Here is a 26,087-nt window from a genome sequence, read left to right on the forward strand (position 1 = left end):
TTTACATTTTTTAATTAGGTTTGCTTGAATGAAAACGTGAAAAGAGAGAAAACATCTCCCCACTTGTCCAGAAACAAGAAACGCTCGCCACGATGGAACTGTGTGGTCAGCTGTCACGTTTTTTCCTCCCTAAACCAAAAGCTGCTGCATTTTTACTACACAGGACCTGAAAGCAACCTCATAAAAAAGTGCAAATTTGCACTTTTTTGTCTTAATGTTGTTTTTATAGAAAAAAATAACATAAAAGTTGAGACAGTTATATTCCAGATGGTTCTCTCAAACGTGACTTTTATTTCTGCCCTTTTTGATAAATAATGAGAAAATCCATTAAAATAATAGAAACCTAAATCTAAATTAAGGGTTAGTTTGATTTTTTTTTTCCCTTTGGCTTTGATGCTGTGATTAGATATTAATAGTAAATATTTTGACTCAGGTTAATAAGTACTAATGGTTCCTGGCAGCACAATTTTCTCCTAATTCAGCTCAGTATGAAGAGTATGTGAAAGGTCGAGATAGTAAAGAATAAAGTTAGTCATCAAAAATTTGCACAGGTTTATTAATAAAATATATTGTTTGCAAAAACCAAGGAAATAAATGCACTTTTATCATTTTGAAGTGCACAAAAACACGCAACAACCACTCATGATGCATTCATCAATGTATGCTCACATTGTTATTTAAACATTACAGATGTTTTTCTAATTGCAGTACTTAAAATTTTAAAAGGTTATTTAAGCGACACGTTTGTCATGTTCTGTGTCCCTGTGGTCCCCACCCCCCTCAGGTCTCCCTCGTGTTGCCCCTAGCCACCCACTTCTTATTTAGTGTTCAGTATCAAGATCCCCTGCGTTCGATCTCCTCTTCTGGTCTCTTTAAGTTCCCGTATTTGACCCCGAGTGTTTCTAGTTTCAGATTCATCCGTTCACCTTTCTTTAGTTTTCTGCATGTTTAGAAGTTGCATCTCCCTTTAGTTTACTGCAGGGGTGGGGAACCCTGGTCCAACGAGGGTCGGTGTCCAGCGTATTTAAGTTTCAACTCTGCTTCAACACATCTGATTTCAATCAGCAGGCGATTAACGGGCTTCTGCAGAGCCCGATGAGCTGCTGAACAAGCGAATCAACCACAGAATCAGAGGTGTCGGGGCAAAGACGTGCAGGATACCGGCCCTCGAGGACCAGGGTGCCCCACGTCTGCTTTAAACTCTTTCCTTCCCCATTTAGGTCTGGTCTCCTCCCCTGCCCGGTTCTGCTCCTCCTCTCGGTTTATTAGTCTCACCTGTGCACATGGACGTAATTTTTTGGGGGGACAGGGGGGAAATGCCCCCCCCCCCCACACACACACTTTTTCCAAAGTCAAGTTTTGACCCCTGCACCTTTTACCATCCAAAAACAACATTACTCTATATTAAATTGACACTGGTTGAGCTCCAAGACCAAGCGGAAAACAACCGTTTGTGTTGAAGATTACCCCCCCCCCCCCCCCCCCGCCACACACTTCTAAAGTGAACATTACGTCCATGCCTGTGCACGATTCCCTTAATCACCCAGCCCATGTGTGTATAACCCTGTCTGGTCTCGGTGTTTGTTGGTCCATTGCTCTTACTTCAGCGTTTTTCTAGTTGCCTCCTGTGCTCTCGAGGGTTTGTCACTCCTCCTAAAATAAAGGATTCTGATTTTTGCAAACCGCTCCTGCCTGTGTCGTTCTGGGTTCTTGCATTTTGGGTCCAAACCTCCTAACCTCAACGTGACAACTCGTGCTTTTTCTCTGAGCGCACATGCTGATCGAGGGCTGAGTAAACACAGCAGACGGTCATGTGATTCACCCTCACATGTCGCGCTGCTTGTGACCTCAGGTCTCAGGTCAGCTCTAGTCCAGCTGCAGACAGCTGTGGGGTTCAAAGTGCGCTTGATTCCATCCAGCTGAAGCTAAAGAAAGCCCCCAGATGCCGTGTCAGGCTCGCCGTAATGTTTAAAAAGTCATTTTATGCATGGGTTTTCTTTGTGGAATGTCTTGTTTTGAGGGATTTAGTTTGTTTGAGCTATAAAAATACAGAATAAAACATCTCAGGCACTTTTTTGTCACAAATGAGGTAAAAAGTTGCACCGCTGTTGATTAGTAGCACCTGCTATTTCAAAAAAGAATGGACTTGATCCCATTAAAACACTCAGGAAATCATGACTATAACACTTTGACACATTTTGGATTATTGATCAGTTAATTTTATCTTCTTGAAGTTCATTTTAACAGAAACTTTAACTTTTTTCTTTTTGCAAAACTTACAACATTTCAGTTATTTGACCTAAATTCAGTCAAGAATTACAATTTAATGCACAATCCCACCAAATGTTCAGTTCTTTAATGGAATAATGTATAATTCCTAACGAGCTACGTGATATCTGACCACTTCTCTGCTCAATAAGAACACTTCAAATAGTTTCCATTAATTTTATTGAACACGCGCACACACACACACACGCGCACACACACACACACACGAACACACAGACTTTTGTTAGTGTATCAAACAGATAATACTGTACATGCAGACCTTTCATAGATAGTGTTTGCAGTGATTTATTAATTAAAATGCTGATTTATTAACAGGCAAAGAATTGTGTTTGCACTGAATCTCGTTCCTCTCAAGCCTAAACCGGTGTCGATTCTATCGGCTAAAATCTAAAACTGCTGGTTTTTCTTTACTGAGCGGGCATGACTTCGTCCAGGTAGACCTTGATTCGGTCGATGGTGTCGCTCAGTCCGGTGCCAACATGGGGGCGCAGGTAGGCTTCGTACAAACCCAGCAGCGAGGTGCGGGCTCTGTCGACAAGAGGGCGTGCTTCTGCACCCAGACCGCTGGAAAAAAGACGAGAGGACTCTCAAAAACCTCCTACATCAAACCAAACGGTTCAACGCCTGTTGTTGGGGACGTTTCACAGCAAGCAACAATAAATTTGCGCACTTTTTAAAGATACCTCGTTGAAGTCTCACCTTGCAACCTTGACAATAGCTTGCAGCTCAGGCTTGTCCTTCAGAGACTCGATAAAGTTCTGTGCATTTTGCCCTTGCTCGTTCTCTCCCACGGTGGTCTGCAGCTTGCTGTACGCGTTCCGCAGCCTGCTGTAGAAGGTGTCCCTCAACGACTCGTATTTCTGAACCAGCTCCTGGGAGGGTGCAGGAATCTCACAGAAGCTCACGGAGGCTGAAAAGAATTACGACAGGTAGACCTTTAATTGCAGAACCATCGGTGTCTGTGTGCAGGAACCAGCTTTAATCATGAAAAAAACCTATTGCATTGGAAGGACAAATGTTTGCAAGTCACCAAAACAAGCTCGTACAGCTAAATGCATGTTAAATATAATCATTTATCCTGCGTATCATCATCTGATTAAGTGCTGGTGTCATTATGTGTAAAAGAAAAGCAAAACAAAGAAAAATGCATGAAACAAACGTGTAAAATGTGATCGTTTTTACACAAAAAACAAGAAAAACAAATAGAAAATGTTAGATAAAGACGGCTAAAAGGTTTCCTCACCCTGCAGAACAAGGGCCAGTGCCAGGATTAATTTGGCGTTCATTTCTGGAGAAATAAAAGAGCAAAATTTGAAAAAGGTAAAATGAAAAGTGTTTGGAAAGAAGCAGCAACGGTCGTTGCTTTGGAGACGTTACCTGCTGGTGTGCTTGATGTACGGATCCAAGAAGTGACAGTCCTCTCTGGAAGCGAGTTGTCTGTAAAGCAGTGCGCACATCTGGATGGGATGATATAGGGGGGGACTGCAAACAAACGTCATCTGGTGTCAGCGTGCACACACACACACACTCACACACGCGCACACTTGCACCCACCCGCGTTCACCTTAACAAAGTCCAGTGGACGTGAACATACTGTGCACATGTGGAAAGGAGACTCAGCAGTTGTGTAACTTTTCTGAAACAACGTTTTCTGCATTCCCTGGAAAAACGATCCTCCTGATTCTGCAGATGTTCATAAAATATTTGAAACGTTCTTCTTATATTTGTTTTTGGGTTGAGTAAAATATATGTAAGTGAGCTCATTTGTCGTTAGCTGCAGGACTAGAAGATAAGACTGATTACATCAGCGTTTTCTTATCGCTTTACCTGCAGACCCAGCAGCGTCTGCTCAGAGAGCTTCAGTCAGAATCCGTCTAGACGAGTCGCGTCGACTCCTGAGGCTTCACCTTTCATCCCAGTAGCCTTTGACAGACTGCATCATGACAATAAACTGTGCTTTTAGAGTTTCTATCTGCCAAATTACTTAACTTTCCTTGTTACTTTTGGGTTTAGTGGAATAAATAGGCAGGTCCGCCTTAAGAGAGCATGCTTTAGTACCTGGATCTTAACAGAAGTTGCACTGAACTTAAAAATATTCCAAATAAATAAAGAGATGACTGAATTAAAGGATAAAGATCATTACCATACTTTATTGTTTCTTTTATTTTAACAATTTTTTACATTATTGTTACCGTATCTAACCTGAATTGCTCCAAATAAAAGACAAAATGCAAAAAAGAAAATGGTTTCTTTTTGGTGCTGAAATTAAAGGGTTAATAACTTGCAACAAAGTGCAACAGAAACATGCCCAAGCATCCAAGAATTCTTGTTTAGATGTTTTGATGAACCCATATCTCAAGATTTTATATCTTAAAAAATAATTAAATCATTAAAATAAGATTGAGGCAAACAGAGATGTTTTTATTTAGGTTTATTTTGGATTATATCTTTATTTTTACAAACAGCAAAGCTGGGTGGCACAAGCGCCGCAGTAAACGGCCCAAAGCTGTGATTCTGCGTTGTGATGATGAGTTGGACGAGTTGCTAAAAGGCATCTAGTCGTCAAGAGGGCTCCAGATCTTCTGTCTCAGTGAACTCCTCATGTTAGAGGCCCACTCTGCGTAGCTCTCAGTCTTTGGTTGGATGTGATCTTCATAGTAAGTTCCAACAAATTCAACCATCGCCTCCCCCAGAGACCAGATTTTAGCTCTGGTTTCACTAAAAGCAGAAAAATACGTTACACAGTTACACTCAGGTGGAAGCTTTACCGCGGCAGGAGACAGTTTTGTGAATGAAATGTTGTTAAATCATTAAAAAATAACAAATACCCGATTTTCTCGGATATTCTCTGCAGGATTCCTGGAGCCTCTGCAGGGTCTGGAGTTTGTGCCGCAGCTGGTTCACATGCTGGGAGGGAGATAAACTCAGGACTGAGACATGAAGAAATTTATTTGAAGCATGTTGGATGTTTGAGTTTTGAAGTCATACCTTGGAGCAGAAGCAGGAGAACAAATACCGCCTGAACATGCATCTGTCCAAAACATGTAAAAGCATCTGATTATCTTCAGATTTAAACTGAATCGTGCTGATTTTACGGTTACAAAAATAAAACGTAGAAACAAGGGTGTGTTTTTACCATTTCCTCCGTGTCTCCTCAACGGGATTTAAACCAGTCGACTGTTATCAGGCTGCTTTATTTGCACTCAGTAGCTGCAGCAGCGTGCACATTGGTCCCTATCGAATGATCATCGATCCAGTTGGGTTGTTTTCCTCCTTCATTTTAATGTTTTATAGCAGAATCATCGAGTTTCGCCACTTTTCTCAGACTAATTAGCTTTTTTCAAGCGAAAAAGTCACGATCTCCCATTTTAAAGGAAGAAAAACGGAACTATTATGATTAGGGATGCACCGATAGGACATTTTGAGCCGATACCGATATCTGATATTAATATCGCTGTTACAGACGATAACCGATACTAACAGATGCCGATAAATACATTGACGCTGACATTTACGCTTCTAAAATCACAGATTTTGTAGACTGAACTTCATGTAAGCTGATTTTTTTTGCTTTATTTCTATAAGGTGCAAACTATATTAAATGTTTATGCTATCATATACACACACGACACACTTTTACACTTCTGAGATGATTACCACCTCTGTCACATGACCAAATTCCACCTCATCACACCCCTACCCCCACCCCACCCTCTGAAACAGATACAAACAAGATGGGAAAAATATCAGTTGTCATTATCGTCTGCATCGACCGATACTGATATCGATGCCGATATATCGTACGTTCCTAATTATTTTTATTTATTAATGGAAAGTTTTAGGATTTCGTGTCAAAAGTTGAATGATGATGCTAGAAGTTTGTTCCTTTTTAAAGCTCCACATCCGGAGCCGTTAAGGTCAGCACCGGCCCAGTTCAATAACTCATGAGGCCCCCGTTGGATTAGATAACTCACCCTGTTAGGTGGCTGAAATGTGTACCGATCAGGCAAAGTTTCACAGAAGAGCGACGCGTTTCAGACGAGACCTTTTCACGACTAAAGTCCACCACACAATTGATTTAGTTGTTGAATTCTTTCCTCACTGGATACTGTTACAAGCTGAATTAGAGAAGAGCTTTTCTCATTGCCTAATGTCTTAAAAACTCTTAAAAAATCTTTTATATTTTAATACTTAGAAGCAGTAATGAGAAGGCAAAACTTTCTTAAACAAACGTTGGTTGTTTTGAGGAGTTTTGGTAAGAATCGCAGACTGTCTCAGATATCAGTACGAAGAGACATGGAACAGTTTTTATCGGGACAAACTGAAAACCATCTTTTAAGAAAATCTGCCAAAGTCGGTGCGACAGGAGAAGAGTTAGCAGCACAAGCTGCTAATCTCTGTCGTTGAACTTGAACAGCTGGTGGATTATTAACTCATTATAAACAGTGACTTTATCCTACAGGTTATGAAACGCCGGAAAAGCAGCCATGTTGGCGACTGCACTTTGATACCTGCAATTAACACAAATAAACATTATTTATCTTTGATCAGACGTGCCTACGATACCGCCACAGCTGCCCGGGACAGATAAGTTTTCTTTCGACAAGCTTCTGCAACGTCACCAGATTTGTTTTCATCCAGTGTTGCATTAATGTTGAGTCTGACCGCTGCACAAAGCCTTCCCCAGCACACCCCAAACATTCTCAGCGGAGTTAAGGTCTGGACCCTGTGGTGGATGATCCATGTGCGAAAATGATGTCTCATTCTCCCTGAACCACTCTCACTATTTTAGCCCCATCCTGGCATTTTGTCATCTTGGAATATGCCCGTACCAACAGGAAAGATGGAATAACCTGGTCATTCAGCATGTTCAGGTAGTCAGCTGACCTCATTCTTGGAGCACATCCTGTTGCTGAACCTAGACCTGACCAACTGCAGAAACCCCAGATCATAACACTGCCCCCACAGGCTTGTACAGTAGGCACTAGGCATGATGGGTGCATCACTTCATCTGCCTCTCTTCTTACCCTGCTGCACCATTATGGGCTCGACACACGGTAGGCGACAAACGACCGTGATCAGCGAAATTTGTCGCTGTCGCTTTTATTACCTGACACACGGGAGGCGACCCGCGGCAGCGGCAAAGCCGTCTACACGTTCTGTTCCATGGCGAAATCGAAACTTCCGTTGTTTTGTTTGGCTGTGTCAGGTTGGAGGGAATTAAGGTTATTTAAGCAGTTCAGAGTTTAAAAAGTGGTAGATATGATGTTTCACAAGGTGCTGCTAGAGTTATGTGAAATCTTACTTCTGATTTTACTATAAAACATAATAATAATCAACTTCTCCTCCATGTTTGCTCGGAGATGTACGGAGCATCCTGTCTGCTCATTGGTCAGTGAATGAAACCTCTGTTGATTGGTCCTTGTCCAAGCGACAGCGATGAAAAGTTGAAAATGTTTCAACTTTCTTGGATCGCGTCGCTGAGTCGCCTGTGCACGACACGTGTACAAGCGCAAATTTTCACACGCACGTTTTTCGCGTTTTGCTTGGTAGGAGGGAGACCCGCGATCACGCTTTGTCGCTCATGTCTCATTGAAAACGAATGGAGGAGAGGCGATGTCGCCTCCCGTGTGTCGAGCCCATTACTCTGGAACAGGGTCCATCTGGACTCATCAGACCAGTTTCAAAAATGCGTTGGACAGTTCTTAACCCAGTTTCAGTCGTTTCTACAACCTCCTTAGATGTTTTCTCTGCTTGATGCCAAAGATCTGAACCTTCTCACACAGACTAACGTCTTTTCCACGACCACCAGAAGTGTCTTTCCACATGTTGTTTAAAAAATGAGAAGCAACTTGTTGCACCGGTTTGGGTTAAATAACTTGTTGCAGTAATTATCCAATAGGAGGTTCCTACCTGTTTGCTCAGTTAAAGCAGCTTACCGGAGTTTTCTCCTTTCTGAAATTGTGTACGATTTTTCATTAATCCATAAAAGTGATTGTCTCATCATGTACCGTGATATAATGTAAGCACCCCCCTGCCCCTAGAAAACTGAGCACCGACAAGAGCTAACCAATAGCGTTAGACTACCTCTTACATGCTTCACTTTTAAGGAAGTACCTCGGCTGATGCAGAGCTGATGAACTTTTCACAGACAAGTAAGGCTTTAAAATATAAATATATGAAAACACAGCATAACATGATAATACTTGTAAAACAATGTGTTTTAGCTCTGTTGGCTACAGAAGTACATTTATAAACAAGAAATGTGAAGTTGCCATTTAAAAAACGGATTGAGAGACTACTTGTGTAATTTGCTTGTCAGCAGCTAGATGGTGCCATTGGATAAGAGAAATACCTAATATCCAGGTGGTGACTTTTTAAGGGCCAGGCAGTGTATTTTTACACGTGCATCCCTCTATTATAATACTGTATTAACATCCATTCATCTATTGTCTTCCACTTATCTGGGGTCGGTCGCGGGGTCAGCAGCCTAAAGCTTGGTTTATGCTTGACGCATTCACTTTCCGCTTGGTGATGCAGCTCGCGGATGGAACGTGCTAACTCGCAGCGTTTATGGTTCATGCGGCTTGTCTCTGCGGTGAGCCAATATTCTACCAAACTGTAGGGGCAGCATGGAGCTCTACGGCATGCATCCAACACTACACCATAGTAGAAGTAAAAATGACTGTTTACAACATGGCATTTCAGCATTTTCAACAGCGTCCTCGTCTTTTCCGACAGTGCGAGCTATTTCTCTCCAAGAATTATTAACAACGTGTTGATCACGGTGATCTCTGAGAGCTGAATCATACAAATGTTGTATTTACGAACCTCTGCCATACTAGTTCTTGCCAGTCCGCCATGTTTTTCTGTGTCCGACCGTCCGCGTGGTTAGAAATTTTCCTAGGTGCGCATTGCGGAAATTTGGGGACGTGCAGAGATGCGGTGGAGGGGCGTGGTTGTTAAAATGACGCAATTTCGCCGCGCGGAGCCATGCGGACCTCGCGGACGCGTCAAGCATAAACCAACCTTAAGCAGAGAGGCCCAGACTTGCCTTTTCCAGCCACTTTGACCAGCTCCTCCAGGGGAATCCTTTGAGGTTGAGGTTGTTGTTGAACGCAACACATCTTCCATTGACTGTGGCAACAAATACGTCACACCGTTTGTTGTTCTGATTGGTCGTAGTGCTGTTCAGTTGCATGCAAAGACCATTTTATAGTGAATGAGCTGTTTCAGTGGACTATATTTACATATAGAGCCTGCGGGTTAGAAAGATGCATAAACGTTTTTTTTTCTCCACAGTGACCCCTGCGACATGCATCAAGAAAAGGGGACATGCTTTAATTTACTGCCTACTCAGCTCAATTAAACAAACTGAAAAATGACATTTGTTTTCTACGTTTCTCAAAAACAAAACATCATCACAAAATAAATGTTTTTATATTTTATGGAATTCAAACGGGGTTTCACTACAACCCAATGGGGCATTTTTATCCTGAAATGACTTAAGCAGGTACAAGTTTTAAATGGAATCTCACACAATAATTCAAATTGGATCACAGTTGATATTTTGGCTAATTATTGGCAGACCCAAGACTGATGACAGAAAAAAAATGTTAGCCAACATTTGTCTTTTGGTAAACGATGCAATTCTGTTCATTTCAATAAACAATATTAGAGTTGTGGAATATAGAGGCTAAAATTTCAGACTTCGTATTTGATGTGATTTTGACCACGGTTGTGAAGATTTAACCCGGTTGAGAAGAAATCACCAAAAACATAAAAAAACGGTGTCATCAAACAATCAAACGGACATCTCAAGGGTTCAGATCTCCTAATTTAACGATAGTTTGTACGTTTTAAACAAGGATGAAGTTTATTTATAGGACCCTCCCACTGTCCTGATGGGTGACCCCACTAGGAAAGTTGACCGTTGAGCAGTATTGATGGTTTATCCCTTGAGGTCCATGTGACAGGGGTGAGGTGGTGCTCACTCCTCACCCCTGCCACATGGACCTCAAGCAAGCCCCCACAATGGAGCTCTAAAATTGAGTCAAACCCGGAAGCACCAAAAATTGCAGTTCCACCCTCATCCGCTGGGGGTTGGTGTCAGAAACGAGCAAATCCTCATCGACTCCCATGTTAAAAATACCAATTTCACAGCAGAAATAAACATGTTTACAGCCTGGTACCAAAACATGTTTTTGGTTTAAATTATCTAGTTTACACTCATGACAACTCTGAGGGGGGTGAGTTTTTTCTCACTCTTCTGTTTAAGTGTATTAAAAGCCTATAATTCTGTATAATTAATGAGCATCCGACCCACGTGACCACAGAGCTAGCTCCAGGGAAAGGCCTCAGTAGAACCTCGGTCTGGCCTGGAAACTGTTCCGGGATTTTGATTCTCTGTGTTTGTGTATTCTTGTTTGGATATTATTTGTGCAATTGTTGGACTAAATGACTTGCTGTGGCATTAATTGCACTAATAGAGCGTCCAAGGAGTCTCCACTTCATTTTTTTTTCGGTAAGTAAAATTATATTTATGTATTTTAGGTCACTGCCGAGCTGAGCTTAGATTTTAACATGTACTGTTTAACCATGAAATTTAAATGTAATAGGGTAAAACCCAGTGCATTTAACATAATGCTGCACTTTAGAAAATGGGTTGAAATAGCATGTTGGTGGAGCTGGGTTCCGACTATCGGCTTGTGGAGCTCTCAGGAGACCGATGTTTTCCACCCGTTCTCCCCTCCCCACAGCTCGGTGCATCTCTGTCTGATCGCGGCTCCTGTTTGATGCGCGGGTTGCCGGCTTGTGGAGCTCTGGGATGGAAACCTTTCCACCCGGTTCTCCCCAGCGGCAGCTCTGCGCATCTCAGATCGCAGCGGTGCTTGTCTGCTGTGCGGCTGCCGGCTTGTGGAGGTCTCTGAGACCTCTGTGTTCCACCCGGTTTTACCCAGCGGTCAGCCCATCGTATCTCTGACTCAGAAGCTCTGGTGTTGTGCACAGTTAACTCTGGTTGTAGCTATGTTGCTACCTCTGTTAGCTTGGCTCCCACCTCCACGTTAGCTTTGGGTTAGCCAGGGTTAGCTTCAGGTTAGCTTGTAGCTAGTTTGACCGGGTGTCGTCAGTTGATCCCAGCCTTACAGCCCCACCCTCAGCTCCACCTCTCTTCTCTTTTATGGAATTGTCTGGGCTTGACGGAACCCGTGACACGGTCAAAATGGCGGTGGTGGCCACCTCCCATTTGGCCTCAAAAAAGTGATATTGGAGCCTATGGAAACCCATTGTCCATATATTAATGTCGATGACCTCAAGGGATAAACCATCAATCCTGCTCGATGGTTAATTTTCCTGGCGGGATCACCCATGAGGACAGTGGGAGGGTTAAAGGTGAAAATGTTTGAAAATGCATTAAAATAGTTTGTTTTCTTTGTAGTTTTTGAAAATGTGGAAAATGTTTTCTTAACAACTTTAGATTGTAGTAAATGAAACTGATATCTGAAACAAAATCCACTGATGCCATTAACCCTGGTCATTGAGGGTCGTTATCCAGCACATTTAATTTAAATAATCTAATCAGCATATCATCAAGCTCGTGATCATCATCAGGCACGTCGAAGCAGAGAAACTCCTAGAGGGTTGAGACGGTGGCCCTAGTGCTTTGTTGCATTTGATCTCATTATCCCCCACAAAAACCAGACTGAATGTTTACATGGAATCGGGTTTGATTTGTGGGTTTGTGCGTAAAAAGCTACAATGTTGACCGGCTAGCCATTCATTTCATTTCAAACCCTTGGTGAGATCTTGTGTCCTAAAAATCTTTATTTGTTGAAAAAAATATTATTCAATCATACTTATTTTTCACATTTTGACATATTTTATTGTACTTTTTCCACATTTTTCCAACAAAGATTACAGCCAAGATTCTCAAATCAACCCCCAGATGAAGAGGAGGTCGACAACCGGTGCAGAAGACATCAAGTTTAGTTTGACTGGAGCTGGTCCTTCAGCTTCTGGAACTGCTCCGTGAACCAGTTTCTGTGGAAGTTGGAAAAGCAGTAATAAGACAAACAAACCAAACAGGAGGACGATCAAGGACACGCAGGGACACATGGCACCGCTGGCGTCTGTATTTGACGCCCACGGTCAAACGTACATTACTCCACGATTTAACCTTCCCCTCACCCCAATCCTAACATTAACTCAGTAACTCAGCTGAGTTAAGGTTAGAGTGGGGGTGAGGGGAGGTTAAGTAGTTCACAAGATGGTCTAGTGCGTCCTCTCCTAATGCGCTGGGGCATCCCAAATAATCATGTATTGGGGATTGGTCACACGCGTCATATTTTGACGCTTTGGGTGTGAGAATGTGTTGCAACAAACAGACACAAACAGACGTGATTTTTCTGCTTTATAATTGCTGTCTTACTGTGTGTTTTGGGCAAATTCACTGTTCTTGATTGTCTCAAAGTGGGTCTTGGCGTTCTCAGCGAACGTCTTGCCAAAGTCAGTGATTTTTTCTTGGAAATCGGCAAATCCAGTGGCGTCCTGGGCCTCTGCAAGTCAGAGCAGCAGCAAATAATATCACAACAGGTGTTCATATCAAGAAATGTGTTTTTCTTGTTGTTTTTATGCATAGTTGGGAATTACCTGTGTATGCCACAAAGGCCAGCATCAGCACGGCAACTGCCAGGTACAGTTTCATCTCGGCTGTGAATCCCTGTGGAGGAGAAGAAGAGACTTTTTTTTAAATTTGTCTCCAAAACTGAAAATGATATAAAGACACAAAAACACCACAAAGCTGAACAGTCTTCATAGCCAACAAGACCTGTTCATTATTCAGGTTTTAGCTTTTTTATTGTTAAAAGTTAAATTTCACATTCACTGTCCATGAAAACATTCATTTGTTTCAACAGCGGCAAAACCTTAAACGTACCTGTTTTTCTGTCTCAGTGGAGAAAAAAACCAGAGTGTCTTGGTGACTAAATGCGTGTTCTCCTTTTTATACACCCTGATTTTGGGAGGGTTGCGCAACACGCCAGATTTGGGTCAACGAGCACGCGCGACGGCCTTGAGGCGGCTCGGCCCACTTTATTGATCAACACAAATCCATCAGCTTTTGGAATCAAATAAACTTTGAGGGGTGATTTAAATATCAAGCAGATCAGAGTGGATGATGATTTCATTAACACAAAAGAGTGAAAATAAACGCGTTAGTTGACGTCTCAGCAAGAAGAGTGGGAAGAGATAAGCAGAGACGTGTCAAGGAACAGAGTTCAACAGTGATAGGATTACAGGCAGCAGCTGTTGGAAAGCTCCTTTGGACCTGAAGTGTTGGCAAACGAGGACAAACACATTTATTGGGGATGACTTGATTTTTGATGATATGGCAGCTGGAGTTCAGGAGTGTTAAATAACCAGCCTTGCTCCACTTTCTGTGGCTTTTTCTCAACAAAAGCGCAGCTACTGAGCTTAAAACAAAATATCTTGAAGGTGACTGTTGTCAATTTTTAGAAAAGAAAAAAAACTTATTTGCACTTAGGAGACACTTTACAACAAGGGTCCGTTTGTCAATGTTACTTAGTGCACTATTAAGCATTAATAAACAAATGGTCCCTTTATTAACGTTACTTAGTGTACTATTAAGCATTAATAAACAAATGGTCCCTTTCTTAATTTTACTTAGTGCACTATTAAGCATTAATAAACAAAGGGTCCCTTTATTAACGTTACTTAGTGCACTATTAAGTATTGATAAACAAAGGGTCCCTTTATTAACGTTACTTAGTGCACTATTAAGCATTAATAAACAAAGGGTCCCTTTATTAAGTTACTTAGTGCACAATTAAGCATTAACAAACAAAGGGTCCCTTTATTAACATTACTTATTGCATTATTAAGCATTAATAAACAAAGAGTTCCTTTATTAAATTACTTAGTGCATTATTAATCATTAATAAACAAAGAGTCCCTTTATTAACGTTACTTAATGTGTTTTTAAGCATTAATAAACAAAGAAACCCTTTATTAACGTCAGCTGCCATGCATGCACTGCATCAGTGCTTGCAACAGCTGAAGGGCAATCAAATGAAGATGAAGAAAACAACCTGTTACATAGCGCCTCTCAAGATATAAATCACAAAGTGCTTCACAAGAACAAAATAAAAACATAATTTTATTTATTTGTGCACTATGAGTGCTGGAGCACTCAAGTGAGCAAAGTTTTTAATTGGTGCAAAATCACAAAACTACACACTAACGTTTTGATGCCAAACACAACTTCATCAGAATTTGATTCCTTTATTTACGTTACTTAGTGCATTATTAAGTACTAATAAACAAAGATTCCCTTTATTAATGTTATCTTTATTAACTATTAAGTGTCCAAAGGCCCAGGGTGCATGTGCTTAGTAATGATTTACATAAAATGGTAAAGCAGTTGTTAATGCTTTATTTAGTAGTTTACTAATACTTAATAATGGTGTAAGTAACATTAATAAAAGGACCTATTTTGTAAAGTGTTATCAACATTGGTAACATTGGGGTAATTAGGGTAATTGGGGGCAGCAGTAGCTCAGCAGGTTGAGCGGGTTGTCCAGTAATCGGAAGGTTGCAGGTTCAATCCTGGCTCCGGACAGAGAATTCTGCTGCTGTGTCCTTGAGCAAGACACTTAACCTGACTTGCCTGCTGGTGGTGGTCGGAGGGACCGGTGGCGCCTGTGCTCGGCAGCCTTGCCTCTGTCAGTGCACCCCAGGGCAGCTGTGGCTACATCGTAGCTCATCACCATCAGTGTGTGAATGTGTGTGTGAATGGATGAATGATGCACTGTAGTGTAAAGCGCTTTGGACTCCTTACTCTGAGAGGCGCTACACAAGTGCGGGTCATTTATCATTATCAGTTAATGAGCTACAGTCGGTTTTTTGCCTTCCAGGCCGTTCTTCTGCTTTCCTGAAAACACATTTCCACATCTGATGTCTGCTTTCTGCAGACGTTCCTTCACCTGAATGAGGAACTGACTAAACAAGCCTGTGTTGTTTCTTCAGCCACTTAACATGTGACACACAGAAGCCGTTGCACTGCAGTAACCCTTCGTTTTACTGGACCATGAGCAAAGTTAAAGAGATTTCATCACTCTACCCATGTTTTCACACCGAGTCGTCCAGATCACCTTGCCCCCAGGTGTTGCTTTTGTGATGGTGAATACCCGACCACTGAGCACCTAAAACTCACTAATCACCTCTGAAAGCCCACATCTCCATGTCTTTTGTTAGAAAGTAACCAGTGGGTGTGTGCATGCAAGCCTGGCCTTGCGTGCAGACGAGCTCCTTTTGAATGATTGCAGGAGGCACAGAGTGTGAAAATGCCAATCAGGTGTCCTCCTAATCTGTCATAACGAGCCAAAGGAAAAAGGTTGTTTTTGTGTTTGAGCGAGGCTCCTGTGGAGTCTGACGTGGAAAGAATGAAGACGAGGTTTTCCAACGAAAGGAGCCATCTCTGCAGGGCTGCTATGGAGGGGTTACAGGCAGTCACCGGCTATGACTCCCCTGTATTTAACTTTTTTCAGATTGTTGTTGTTGCAGTTTTCTAAGTTGAGACAGCAGATAGGAACAGATGGAGCAGAAGGGCTGAACTAGCAGGATGCTTGTGGTTTTCCTGTTTTCATCCGTCATGATTAATCTCTTAGGTAGGGGCTTCACACGTCCGTCACAAAATAAACACAGGCTTCAAAAGGAGAGATTTTTATGGGTTAGGCAGCTGATAAACAGTTAGTCACTCTTTCGCTTCACATACGCCGCCCTTTAGCACAGTCCGATGTGGTAAACATGTTTTGGAGTAATCCAGCAGAGCTTTTGAAGAAAACATCAGCAAACTGAAACAAAAATAATCCTAAATCAACTTTCTCTGTTTTTAAGAATTTCTTTCAAGATCAAAAGGATCCAGAACTACTTCAATTACTCTCAAAGGAGTAGTTTACATAGTTTCATTTCATGATCATAATACAAAAAAATCAAATCTTAGCAGTGGTAGACGAACAACCTCAGTTGGGAGAAACAGATAAGTATGGATGTACTTTGCAACTTTTCCGTATTTATAAACATTTTCTGGAGGCAGCATGTGCTAATAGATAATGAATTGTTACTCAGAGCCCGCCACCCTCTGTGGCCGGAATACCGCATTTGCAACTTCGGAATGCTGGTCCATTCCCTGTTACACTTACAAAAATTCTGCTGACACAGCTGGTGCTTCCGGCACGTTTCCTGCATGTTTTAGAACATGAAGACCGCTCTGTCTGACTAAAGCCCCCTTCAGACAGGCCATGAAAAACGGAAATGTTCCGGACTCTGTCCGTAAGACCTTTGTGTCTGAATACAAACATCCGGATAACGTGTTCCAGAATTTAACCGGACGAAGCCCCTAGTAACAGGTCGGGACTTGTTACGGACAAGGTGGCTGCTTCAGACTGGTGAGTTCGAGTTCCGGACAGGGAGGAGGGGACCGGGGGACGCTGTGCGCACCTAGATAGCTCGCTCCTGTAGCATGCGGCAAACCACGGCAGCTCGCCTCCTACGGTACCGCCTAGATGCGCGACGGAGCGCTTCACACCGCTTCAGTGATTCCTTTAACCATTGAGCTTCATCATCCAGGTCTCTTATGCGTCTTCGTGTGCGCAGAATTATGCTTAAGCGCCTCGTGATTTTTTTTTGAAAGGCGCTATAGAAATGATATTTTCTTCTTCTTCTTCTTAACATACGTCCCCCCCGCCGCCGTCGTCAGACATCTGGAACTTTTCCCTGCTGTGTGAACGCAGCCGAAAGGACAAGTTCCGGTACAAAAGTGGTGTGTCTGAAAGCACAGTTCTGGTTAAAAACCGGATTGAATTGTCTGCAAATGTTCCAGAATGTCTATCTGAAAAGGGCTTCAGTGATGAATGACTTCTGCAGACACTAATGGAGGAGATATTTCAGCAGTTAAAGTGTTAAAAACAACAAATGCACAGAGAGGAAATAGGTTTTGCTTTTGGTTCCACTAAACAGACACTAGGGGCTGCTAAAGCAAGCCAAAACTGCCTTGTCTCACATTAAATCTCAGTTTTCTAGTAATTCAGCACATAATCACAACCATTTAAGATACTTGTGATTGTCCTCATGCGACTAGCTGTCAGCACATCTGTCTGAGCCGGTCTGGGCCGTGTCCAAGTCCAGCGGCTGCATCCGTCTGAGAACTCATTTTAAGGCCGATTACGTCGCAGCGAACCAACAAGGCCGTCCACAGTCAAAGGATATTTCAGATTTGTTTCCTGAATTTTGTGGACCGGTCTGGCGTGTCCTCATGGTCAACGGCTACCCCAGGATTCACTGACGACTGAACGGGAAATGTTTGTTCTTGTAAGAATGGCGGACCAAGCGGGAGAGGATTACAGTTTTGAATGTTTGTAAAGTAAAAACTTGGCAGCGGTTGTATTGTTGTGCCTTTTGTTTTGCATAATAAGTCAAGAAAAACTCAAACATGTTGGCATGGCAGTTATGTGTTATCCATTATTTAATTTTAACATCTGTTTGGCGCCATCATAGTTGCTAGGCAACATGACATATGCTGAGGTAGGGGCGGGAATAAAAATGAGATCAGACCGTCCAAATTCTCAGTCGTCTTGGTGGTCAAGAAGGGACCTGACCTACGTGGACATGGTAGGACAAGTGGATGATGCCATAGAATTTGGACACAGCCACAATCTCTGTTTCTCCTAGCTGAGGCTGCTCAAAGAGCAGCAACAAAACAGCACAAATCCTTGAGAAACCAGATATTTATTCCAACAAAAATTATATTAAAAATGCTAAAATCAGAGCAATTATCTCACTTTGTAACATGCAAACATGTCCAAATGGAAAATTTATAATTGTTGGTATAGTTTCACGAGCAAATATACATTTAAATCAAAAAGAAGAGAAAGAATTATGCATGTAGGAGACAAAAAAAACTGACCAGGTTGGTATGGAATATGCTATTTGGCTTCATTAAATAAATATTTTTTTTTATATTTATAAATTATCCCATCACAGTACTCACAATCCTGTCAAAAACATGAACCACACACCGACCTACTACTCAATGGATCCTTCTATTATTCTGAGTTTTCTCTTATTAGGAGACCTGTATACTGTATGTACTGTATACTGTATATTTCATTAAAGAAAACACAGCTGCAGATTTTTGCATCATGGAGAGGTCAAAACAGGAAATGGGGCAAACAGTGTCTCCTACTGGCTTCTGCTCTGAAGTTGGGGAAATCCTGCTGTTTGACGGACATAAAGAGGTTATCGAACGCAGCGGGTACGCGTTCGGACTTTGATGTTACAACTTTTTGTGTCGAGCGATGCTGAAACTAAAGACATGCCACATACCCAGGATGTTTATAGCTTAATGAAGTTATTTTACAGATGCACACTAAAGGCAAACTGTTATGATATGAAACTAATGATCTCATGACAAAAACAAAAAAAAGACATTTATGTGTGCATCTGCTGTGTTCAAACATGTATACACTGCAAAAACTGACAAGTGTTACAGTTAAATAGCCTCATTTTTTATTTGATCTGATTTTTGATTCAAAAAATTAATCTTTAGAAAAATAGCAGGACTGACGGTTCTTTCAGAAGTATGATCCAAACATTCTTCTTTTGTGTAAAACAATCAATCTGCCAATGAGGTAAGCAGAAATTTTCTGGGCAAGAAATAATCAAAATTTCTATAAAAATCTAAAAAGAGGGATTTTTTATTTAGTTCTTGGAAATCATTTTTTGCAGTGTATCAATTCAAACTTCATCCACACTGCAGAAAGTTATTTTTAGGAAAGTAAAAAAAGATAAATATTTCTCATTTGCAAATACAACTGTACTGTAAAATATGGTCAAGTTGTCTTGTTTTAAGTGAAAACAAATCTGCCAATGGGGGAAGCAAAAATGGCTTTGCTAGAAATGTTTTAATATTTATTTTTCCAGTAACACTTTAGGGAACACAAATTAACCATTAATTATCTGCCAATTAATATGCATATTAGTGGACTACTAACTCTGAATTAGTCATTATTAAGCTGTTATTAAGTGCTTATTACCAATGCTGTAATTCTAATATTAGCAGGCCACAAATTAAGAGTTGTATCAAAATAAGCTGTTCATAATGGTTTGTTAACTGTAAGCAAATGGTTTGTTGCTGATTAACGCACATGCTAATTAGCTCAAACCAATTTGTGGCTTTTAAAGAAGTAATTCAATGGGAATAATTATTCTGCAACAATAACCAAAAATATTATGTTGTGGTATTGTGTAAATAAACACCAAACTCCACATGTTAATAGAGCCTAAACAACAGTCAACTAACCACTTGTAAGCAAGAATATGTTCCCCATTCTAAAGTCAGATTTTGTTCATACCCAGTTACTAGTAAATTAGTATTTATTAACCACTTAAAGGCAAGAATATGTTCCCCTTGAATTACTTCTTTAAAAGCCACACATTGATTTGAGCTGCTTAGTATGTGTGCTAATCATCAACAAACCGTTATGGATGGCTTATTTTCTTACAACTCTTAAATTATGGCCAGTTAATGTTAGAATTACGGTATTAGTAATAAGCTGTTAATAAGTGCTTAACAATGACTAGTTCAGACTTAGTAGTCCAATAATATGCATATTAATTGGCAGCTAATTAATGTTTTTTTTTGTGTTCCCTGAACTAAAGTGTTCCCATTTTTCCCATTTTTAAGAATTCAAGTCAGCAACGTTTTCTTTCCCCTTTGGCAGATTTTTTATTTCAAAACAAGACGGTTTGGAACATATTTCAAGATATTTACCTTATTTCAATTTAAACTCTTTTTTTAAATAAAAAAAATAAATATTTGACTAAAAATCTGATAAAATTTCTAAAAACAAGGCTTTATTATTTTTTTATAATTAAAAGTTTGCAGCGTGAATAAAGTATGCACTGATACACTGCAAAAACTGATGCAAGTTACGTCTAAATTTGGATTTCTAGCCAAGACATTTTTGCAGGACCCATTGGTAGCTTGATGTGCACAAAATGAGAACATCTGGATCACATCTAACATATTCACCTTGTTTTAGGTCATGTTATTTTTCTAGAGAAAATTTTCTTTTTAGAGTATGAATCAGATAAAATGTTTAAAAACAAGGTTTTCCCCTGAAAGTCAGTTGTTGCAGTGTGGATGAAGTTTCAATTGATACAGAGATGGAACAAAATGTTCCCAAATCCTGGAAGCTGATCGGAACAAGTCCGGACTGGAAAACAGGTAGGGTGCTTGCGAACTTCCACGCCGCTCCTCTTAGGTGGCATAGAAGTACAAAAACAAGGAACAAAAGTTTATTCCATACTCAGATTTCACTTTGAGCGTCTCATCCATCCGTCTTCCCTCTCATGCGGTGGGAGTTTCGCAAGAGAACGCTGATGAAAAGTGGCCTGATCTCTGACGTCATCAGCCTGGGGTGCACTCTAATGGAGCAAGCTCACGATTGGTTGATCCAGTGAATGTTTTTCCACACTCTGCTCACTTTCATCCACCTGATGAATAAACGGCTCAGTGGAGCCAAACTGCAACTAAACCCGCTTTTAAATAATAGATGATATTAAATGTTTGATGAGAGAAACGACGAGAGATGATATGTTTCTAGATTTTTTTATTCACTCGGCATTGATCAGCGCCCTGCTCAAGCGCTTCCAGAGAGCAGCATGACAACACGCTGTTGCATTCAGCTCACGCCGTTCGTATCAAGTCAGTTCCTTTTTATTCCAAAGCACAACAAAGACTCACAGACTGACTTTCGGACGCGTCCGATTCCAACATTGTTCAGTGCATTTATTGAAATGAAAGACATTTGTGTTTGCTGCATTCAACCCAGCAGCAAAAGTGGAGACAAACTTTAAACATTTGAGGATAAAACTTGGAAGTAGAAAAAAAGCAAAGCAAAGTGTAATACAGACGGTTAATGATTGTGTTCAGAAATCTAGAACGTTGGTAACTCTTTCATCCTGAAAACACAAAACAAACATCAGTAACTTTAACGCCTCCTTTCATTTCTTTACAAAACTGATTTATTCATTCCTTCTCATCCCATCACGCGAGTCTTTAAGCAGCAGCGGCGGCAGCGGCAGTCTCCTTGACCTTGTCCATGATGTCCTCAAACTGTTCACGGAGCTTGGTGGCGTACGGGGCGAACAGCTCGGTGATCTCCTCCAGCTTGCCGTCCATGGATGTGCTCAGATCCTTCAGGCTGGCCTCCAGCTGGGTCTTGAGGGCCTCCGCCTGCGTCTCCAGCCTCGTGGAGATGTCTCTCAGCTTCTGGTTGGCGACGTCGCTGGCCTGCTGGACGTAGGGCTCCACGTTGCCCTTCACGGTCTCCAGGTTCTGGGAGGTGCGGGAGTGGATCTCGGTCATGTAGGTTGCCACGGTGCTTGAGAAGATGAAAAAAAGAGACAGGTTCATGTTTCACGTAAATAAAAAGAAGTGAATGTAAGAGCCACTTTCCAGCTTACTCTTTGATCTCCGTGGTGTCTTTGTTCAGGCGCCTCCTCAGCTTGTTGGTGTAGGTGTTGATGCGGTTCTTCACATCGTCTGCGTTCTGTTGCATCATGGTCTGGAGCTCCCTCAGGTACTCGTTGGTGCGCTCCTTGGCATCGTTCATGTCTGTCTGCAGCTTGTTGGCCAGAAGTTGCAGGTCTAGGGACATCTGGTTGGTGGAGCTTGCAGTGTAGGGGGCCAGCTTGGTCTGGATCTCGTCTCTGTAGGTTGTCAGCTCTCCCATGGTGTCAGAGATCAGAGTGCTGCATCAGAACACTGAGGTTAGGATGGTGCCGAAGAACGTGGATGAACATCAGCAGAACAGCAGGGAAACTTACTCTAGCTCCCGGGTGAGCTGAGAGGACTTGAGGTTGTCCACAAATCCATCAGCTTTCTGGTTCAGCTCAGATATGTATTGCCAGAACCGCTCCACACTGTCCTCGAAGCGGGCCAGGGTGGTGTCAGCCTGGCGCACAGAGCGGGCATTGCAGCCTGTTTCAAAACACAAGTGGAAACGTGGAAGGGAGCTGGGTTAGGATCAGTGGGAAGGCTTCAATGTGGTGAAGCAGGAAGATGCATACCTGTGATGACCGCCAGCGCAAAGATCAGAGCCTTCATGGTTGATAGATGGAGACACACACCTGGATTATGAGAGAAAACTCTTAAGAAGTGCAGGTAAATATCACTTAGTATGGGAAAATTAGTAAATTTCTCCCTAAAAAACTTAAACATCAAACTACAGGTTTGTAAAATAAGATAAATGTTCTGAGGAAGATGAAGGTGTGTCCCACTCACCTGAGAGGTTGAGCTTCCTTCGTGCTCCCGGGACTCTGACGGAGGCTTTTATAGCGGCTGCAGCTCCGCTGAAGCGCGCGGGTGGGGGAGGGAGGGGGAGGCTGGGTGAAGGGTGATGATTACTCACATGCATGCGCGCGCGCGTCCACGAGGTCACGGTGAATTTGTCTGCCCAGGATGCCGCGTCCTGGCACGCAACATCATGACAAGCCAAAACCGCCACAATACACCACTTTCATACAAGCACGTCCAAAACACCGCGTCCGAAGTTCCGCAGCGCGCGCAGTTTCAGGAGAACCAAGGTGCGCGCTTCAGCCCCAAGAAGATTCATGAAGCCCCAGTCCGACTGTTGTCACGTTCTTCAGCAGAAGAAGACATTTACCTTCACCACTGCGAAGTAATTACGTTTATTTTAGATTAAAACTTAAAATAAATATTTACCTATAAAATCTGCGCAAAATTAGCGGAACTTTTAGCTGAATTGGAACGTGAGTCACCAGCTCATTTTATTTTATGTTGTTCCATCCTAACGAACACTGAATAAAATAGATCATTCACCAAACATAAATGTTAATAATTCCTGCTTTAAAATCAAACATCAGAAAGGTTGTGTGCAAACTTTCACTTCTTCCGTTGTTTTTGCTATTCTATAAAACAAATGTTCACATTTAATTGCAACTTTTATTCATTTTTCAGGTTTAAATATTTCTTCAGCTTCTTAAATTTCTGTTTTTTTTTTTTTGTTTTTGTTTTTTTACCTTCCAGGTTTTTCTTTGATTTTTAAAAGGAATCACAAGTTGGTCCCCTTTCACCAGGATGCAAAACAGCTCTTTTACATGCACATTTTCATTTAAACGCTTTGTCAGCATTTTCCATTTAAAACACAGCTTCACACCTCAGAATAAAACATGCAACCCCCTCCAACACAAGCGGTACCTTTCTGCTGCAATCTCACATGTCCAGAGTGAATGTATGCGAATGCGATCTGCAGATCAGACCACTAACGGTGATGTTTGCACAACAAGACAGGCACGTTGGGGCTTGCAAACAGTTGGGGCACGAAAAGCCCTCTGCACAAAGGAAGGGTTAGAGAAGAAAATAAATCTGGGAATGGCGTGAGGACTCAAAAGGAAATAAATATGAATCCTGCACAAGCCACAAAAGGGAAAACTTGAATGTAATCCACTCGTTTGTGGAGGGGTGCAGCTGACGTTCCCAGATGTTTTACACAAAGTGAGGTTTCTCACAGCAGAAAACCTTTATTATTATTATTATTAGAATTCCCACTGCTCCCATATTAAAACATTGTTGCTGCTTTGGCTGCAAACCATAAAACAACAAACCCAGAAAGTCAGAGTAAACCACAAAACTGGCAAAAACAGGTGAAAATGTTGGTAAACTTTATTTAAAACAAACAGATTTTCTTTCTTTGCTGTTTCTGTTTTACAGTCTAGAGCTCCTACTGCTGACCTTTGCCCTTTCAGACTTGGCCTGCAGGTTTCTCTTTATGGTCGTTCTTACAGACTCAAAGTTTAAAAGAGTTGTCTCGCTCTGGTATCACGCTAGACCGTGATAACACGGTACAAACTGAAAACGTCATCAGAGACAAGGCGATAAGACTGTATTCTAATGACGGCCATGTTGGAACTAAAGCACAAAGGCGGTGATGAGATTTCCGTTTTGTCCTGACGCGTTGCCATAGCAACGCAGCAGCGAACGGTGTGTGGATGCGTCACTCAGGAGTAAACAAGTTGAAACGTTGTAGCGCAGAAATGAAAACATGTTATTTCTGACCGAATCACAAAACACAGAGCGAGTCGGTTCTTGCATACAGGTCAAAGGTCAGATCACTTTTAAGTGGAACTGCTTTTTCTTGGCCTTTGGGGTAAAGGCGCAGAGAGCAGACGGGGAACTGAAACTAACAAAAATAAAACAACAACAACAATGATGTAATACTGTGGAAAACAACTTAGTCTTTTTTTAATCATCGGGAGACTTTAAACAAAAGTAACCTCAGTGCAATGATCTCACATCCTAAATAAACTGTAACCTGATTAAAAGGTTATCACTGTGTCAAGTTGTGGGATAAAAGCTGCTAAAAGCACATTTCACCCTTGATTTTGATTATCTGGGTTCATTCCCGATTGTTTTAAGGACCATCTGGTTCTGAGTCAGAGAGGTTTCAGCTGACGGGCGCAAATCTAATTCAGGGCTGTGCAGTTTGTAATGTCAGTAATCCTGATTAATGCTTACAGCAGCTAAAGCTTCATTAACAAAGGTGACATGGAGTCACAAAACTTCAATATAACGTGTGAATTACTACATTTAGAGCTGCATTTGTCTCTGGGCAGAGTCAGGAAGCAAAACAAAACCATGCGTCTTTGGTGCAGATCAGTGGTACTCACTCCTGGTCCCGGAGAGTCGGCATCCAGCATGTTTTCCTTGTTTCTCTACTCCAACACACCTAATTCAGCTCATCAGGCTCTTCGGAAGCCTTTCACTTTCCTGCTGATTGAAATCAGGTGTGTTGAAGCAGAGTTCAAACTAAAACTTGCTGGAAACTGGTGCTCCAGGGCCAAGAGTGAGCACCACTGCACTCGGGAGAAAGCGTTCATCAGATTTATTATTCCTAACACTTTTAACGCTGGATGAATTTTACAGAGTAATACAGAAAAGGGTCACCTATAAATCTAGACAGAAGGATTTTGCTCTGCAGGGCGGTCTAGCCACGCTCCACTGCAGCCTCAGCAGGTCTATCGGTTTTGAGTCTTGCCAATCGCAGCGCTCTATCGGTTTGGTAGATGGGATTAGCACAGGCGCTACAACGGAGCGAATCAACAAAGATGGTGGTGGCTCGTTTGAAACGGCTTTGTCCACATTGGACTGTTCAGACTCTGGCTTTTCTCTGAGTCAAGAGCAGATAGAGGAACTTAAGTCCTTTACTTAGAAAAATGACGCAATTGCATCTTCTTCAACATTGTATGGCGGTCTGCCGCGTCGACTGACATCCATAGCGGTGAGTATGTTGCAGCGTTGTAGAGACAGTTGAAAAGACAACCGTAGATTCTGCCCGACAAAGGTTTCTGGGTCGTGGCCAGGCTTTATTCACACACACTTACCTAAATGATTAACAGGAACACCACACTAATACGGTGTTTGACCCCCTTTCACTTTCAGAACTGCCTTAGTTATACGTGGTGTTGATTCAACAAGGTGCTGAAAGCATCTTTAGAAATGTTGGCCCATGTTGATAGGATAGCATCTTGCAGCTGATGGAGATTTATGGGATGCACATCCAGGGCACGAAGCTCCCGTTCCACCACATCCCAAAGATGCTCTATCGGGTTGAGATGTGGTGACTGTGGGGGCCGTTGTAGTACAGTGAACTCATCATCATGTTCAAGAAACCAGTTTGAAATGATTGGAGCTTTAT

At 41.9% G+C, this 26,087-nt stretch overlaps 4 protein-coding genes across 4 annotated transcripts; all 4 read right to left on the minus strand.

The window, feature by feature from the left end:
- Positions 1 to 2,431: 2,431 nt before the first annotated feature.
- On the minus strand, positions 2,432 to 3,907 carry apoa2 (apolipoprotein A-II). The gene is made up of 5 exons (XM_015950132.3): positions 3,844 to 3,907; positions 3,667 to 3,771; positions 3,533 to 3,577; positions 2,989 to 3,199; positions 2,432 to 2,853 (listed from the first exon to the last, which is right to left on the minus strand). Exons 1-5 carry the CDS (start codon positions 3,890 to 3,892, stop codon positions 2,697 to 2,699), a joined length of 567 nt encoding a protein of 188 aa, XP_015805618.3. The 5' UTR covers positions 3,893 to 3,907; the 3' UTR covers positions 2,432 to 2,696.
- A 798-nt stretch (positions 3,908 to 4,705) lies between these two features.
- On the minus strand, positions 4,706 to 5,541 carry apoc4 (apolipoprotein C-IV). Its single transcript, XM_054741019.2, has 4 exons — positions 5,426 to 5,541; positions 5,278 to 5,320; positions 5,118 to 5,196; positions 4,706 to 5,007 (listed from the first exon to the last, which is right to left on the minus strand). The coding sequence occupies exons 1-4, from the start codon at positions 5,426 to 5,428 to the stop codon at positions 4,845 to 4,847; spliced, it is 288 nt and encodes a 95-aa protein (XP_054596994.1). The 5' UTR covers positions 5,429 to 5,541; the 3' UTR covers positions 4,706 to 4,844.
- Positions 5,542 to 12,146: 6,605 nt separating this feature from the next.
- apoc1 (apolipoprotein C-I) lies at positions 12,147 to 13,371 on the minus strand. Its single transcript, XM_015950133.3, has 4 exons — positions 13,226 to 13,371; positions 12,940 to 13,009; positions 12,719 to 12,845; positions 12,147 to 12,330 (listed from the first exon to the last, which is right to left on the minus strand). The coding sequence occupies exons 2-4, from the start codon at positions 12,992 to 12,994 to the stop codon at positions 12,276 to 12,278; spliced, it is 237 nt and encodes a 78-aa protein (XP_015805619.1). The 5' UTR covers positions 12,995 to 13,009; positions 13,226 to 13,371; the 3' UTR covers positions 12,147 to 12,275.
- Positions 13,372 to 20,961: 7,590 nt separating this feature from the next.
- apoeb (apolipoprotein Eb) lies at positions 20,962 to 22,741 on the minus strand. Its single transcript, XM_015950130.3, has 5 exons — positions 22,655 to 22,741; positions 22,441 to 22,500; positions 22,198 to 22,351; positions 21,835 to 22,122; positions 20,962 to 21,752 (listed from the first exon to the last, which is right to left on the minus strand). The coding sequence occupies exons 2-5, from the start codon at positions 22,475 to 22,477 to the stop codon at positions 21,428 to 21,430; spliced, it is 804 nt and encodes a 267-aa protein (XP_015805616.2). The 5' UTR covers positions 22,478 to 22,500; positions 22,655 to 22,741; the 3' UTR covers positions 20,962 to 21,427.
- Positions 22,742 to 26,087: the final 3,346 nt, after the last annotated feature.

The sequence above is a fragment of the Nothobranchius furzeri genome, chromosome 5 (assembly GCF_043380555.1).
Source record: "Nothobranchius furzeri strain GRZ-AD chromosome 5, NfurGRZ-RIMD1, whole genome shotgun sequence".
Taxonomy (NCBI): Eukaryota; Metazoa; Chordata; class Actinopteri; order Cyprinodontiformes; family Nothobranchiidae; genus Nothobranchius; species Nothobranchius furzeri.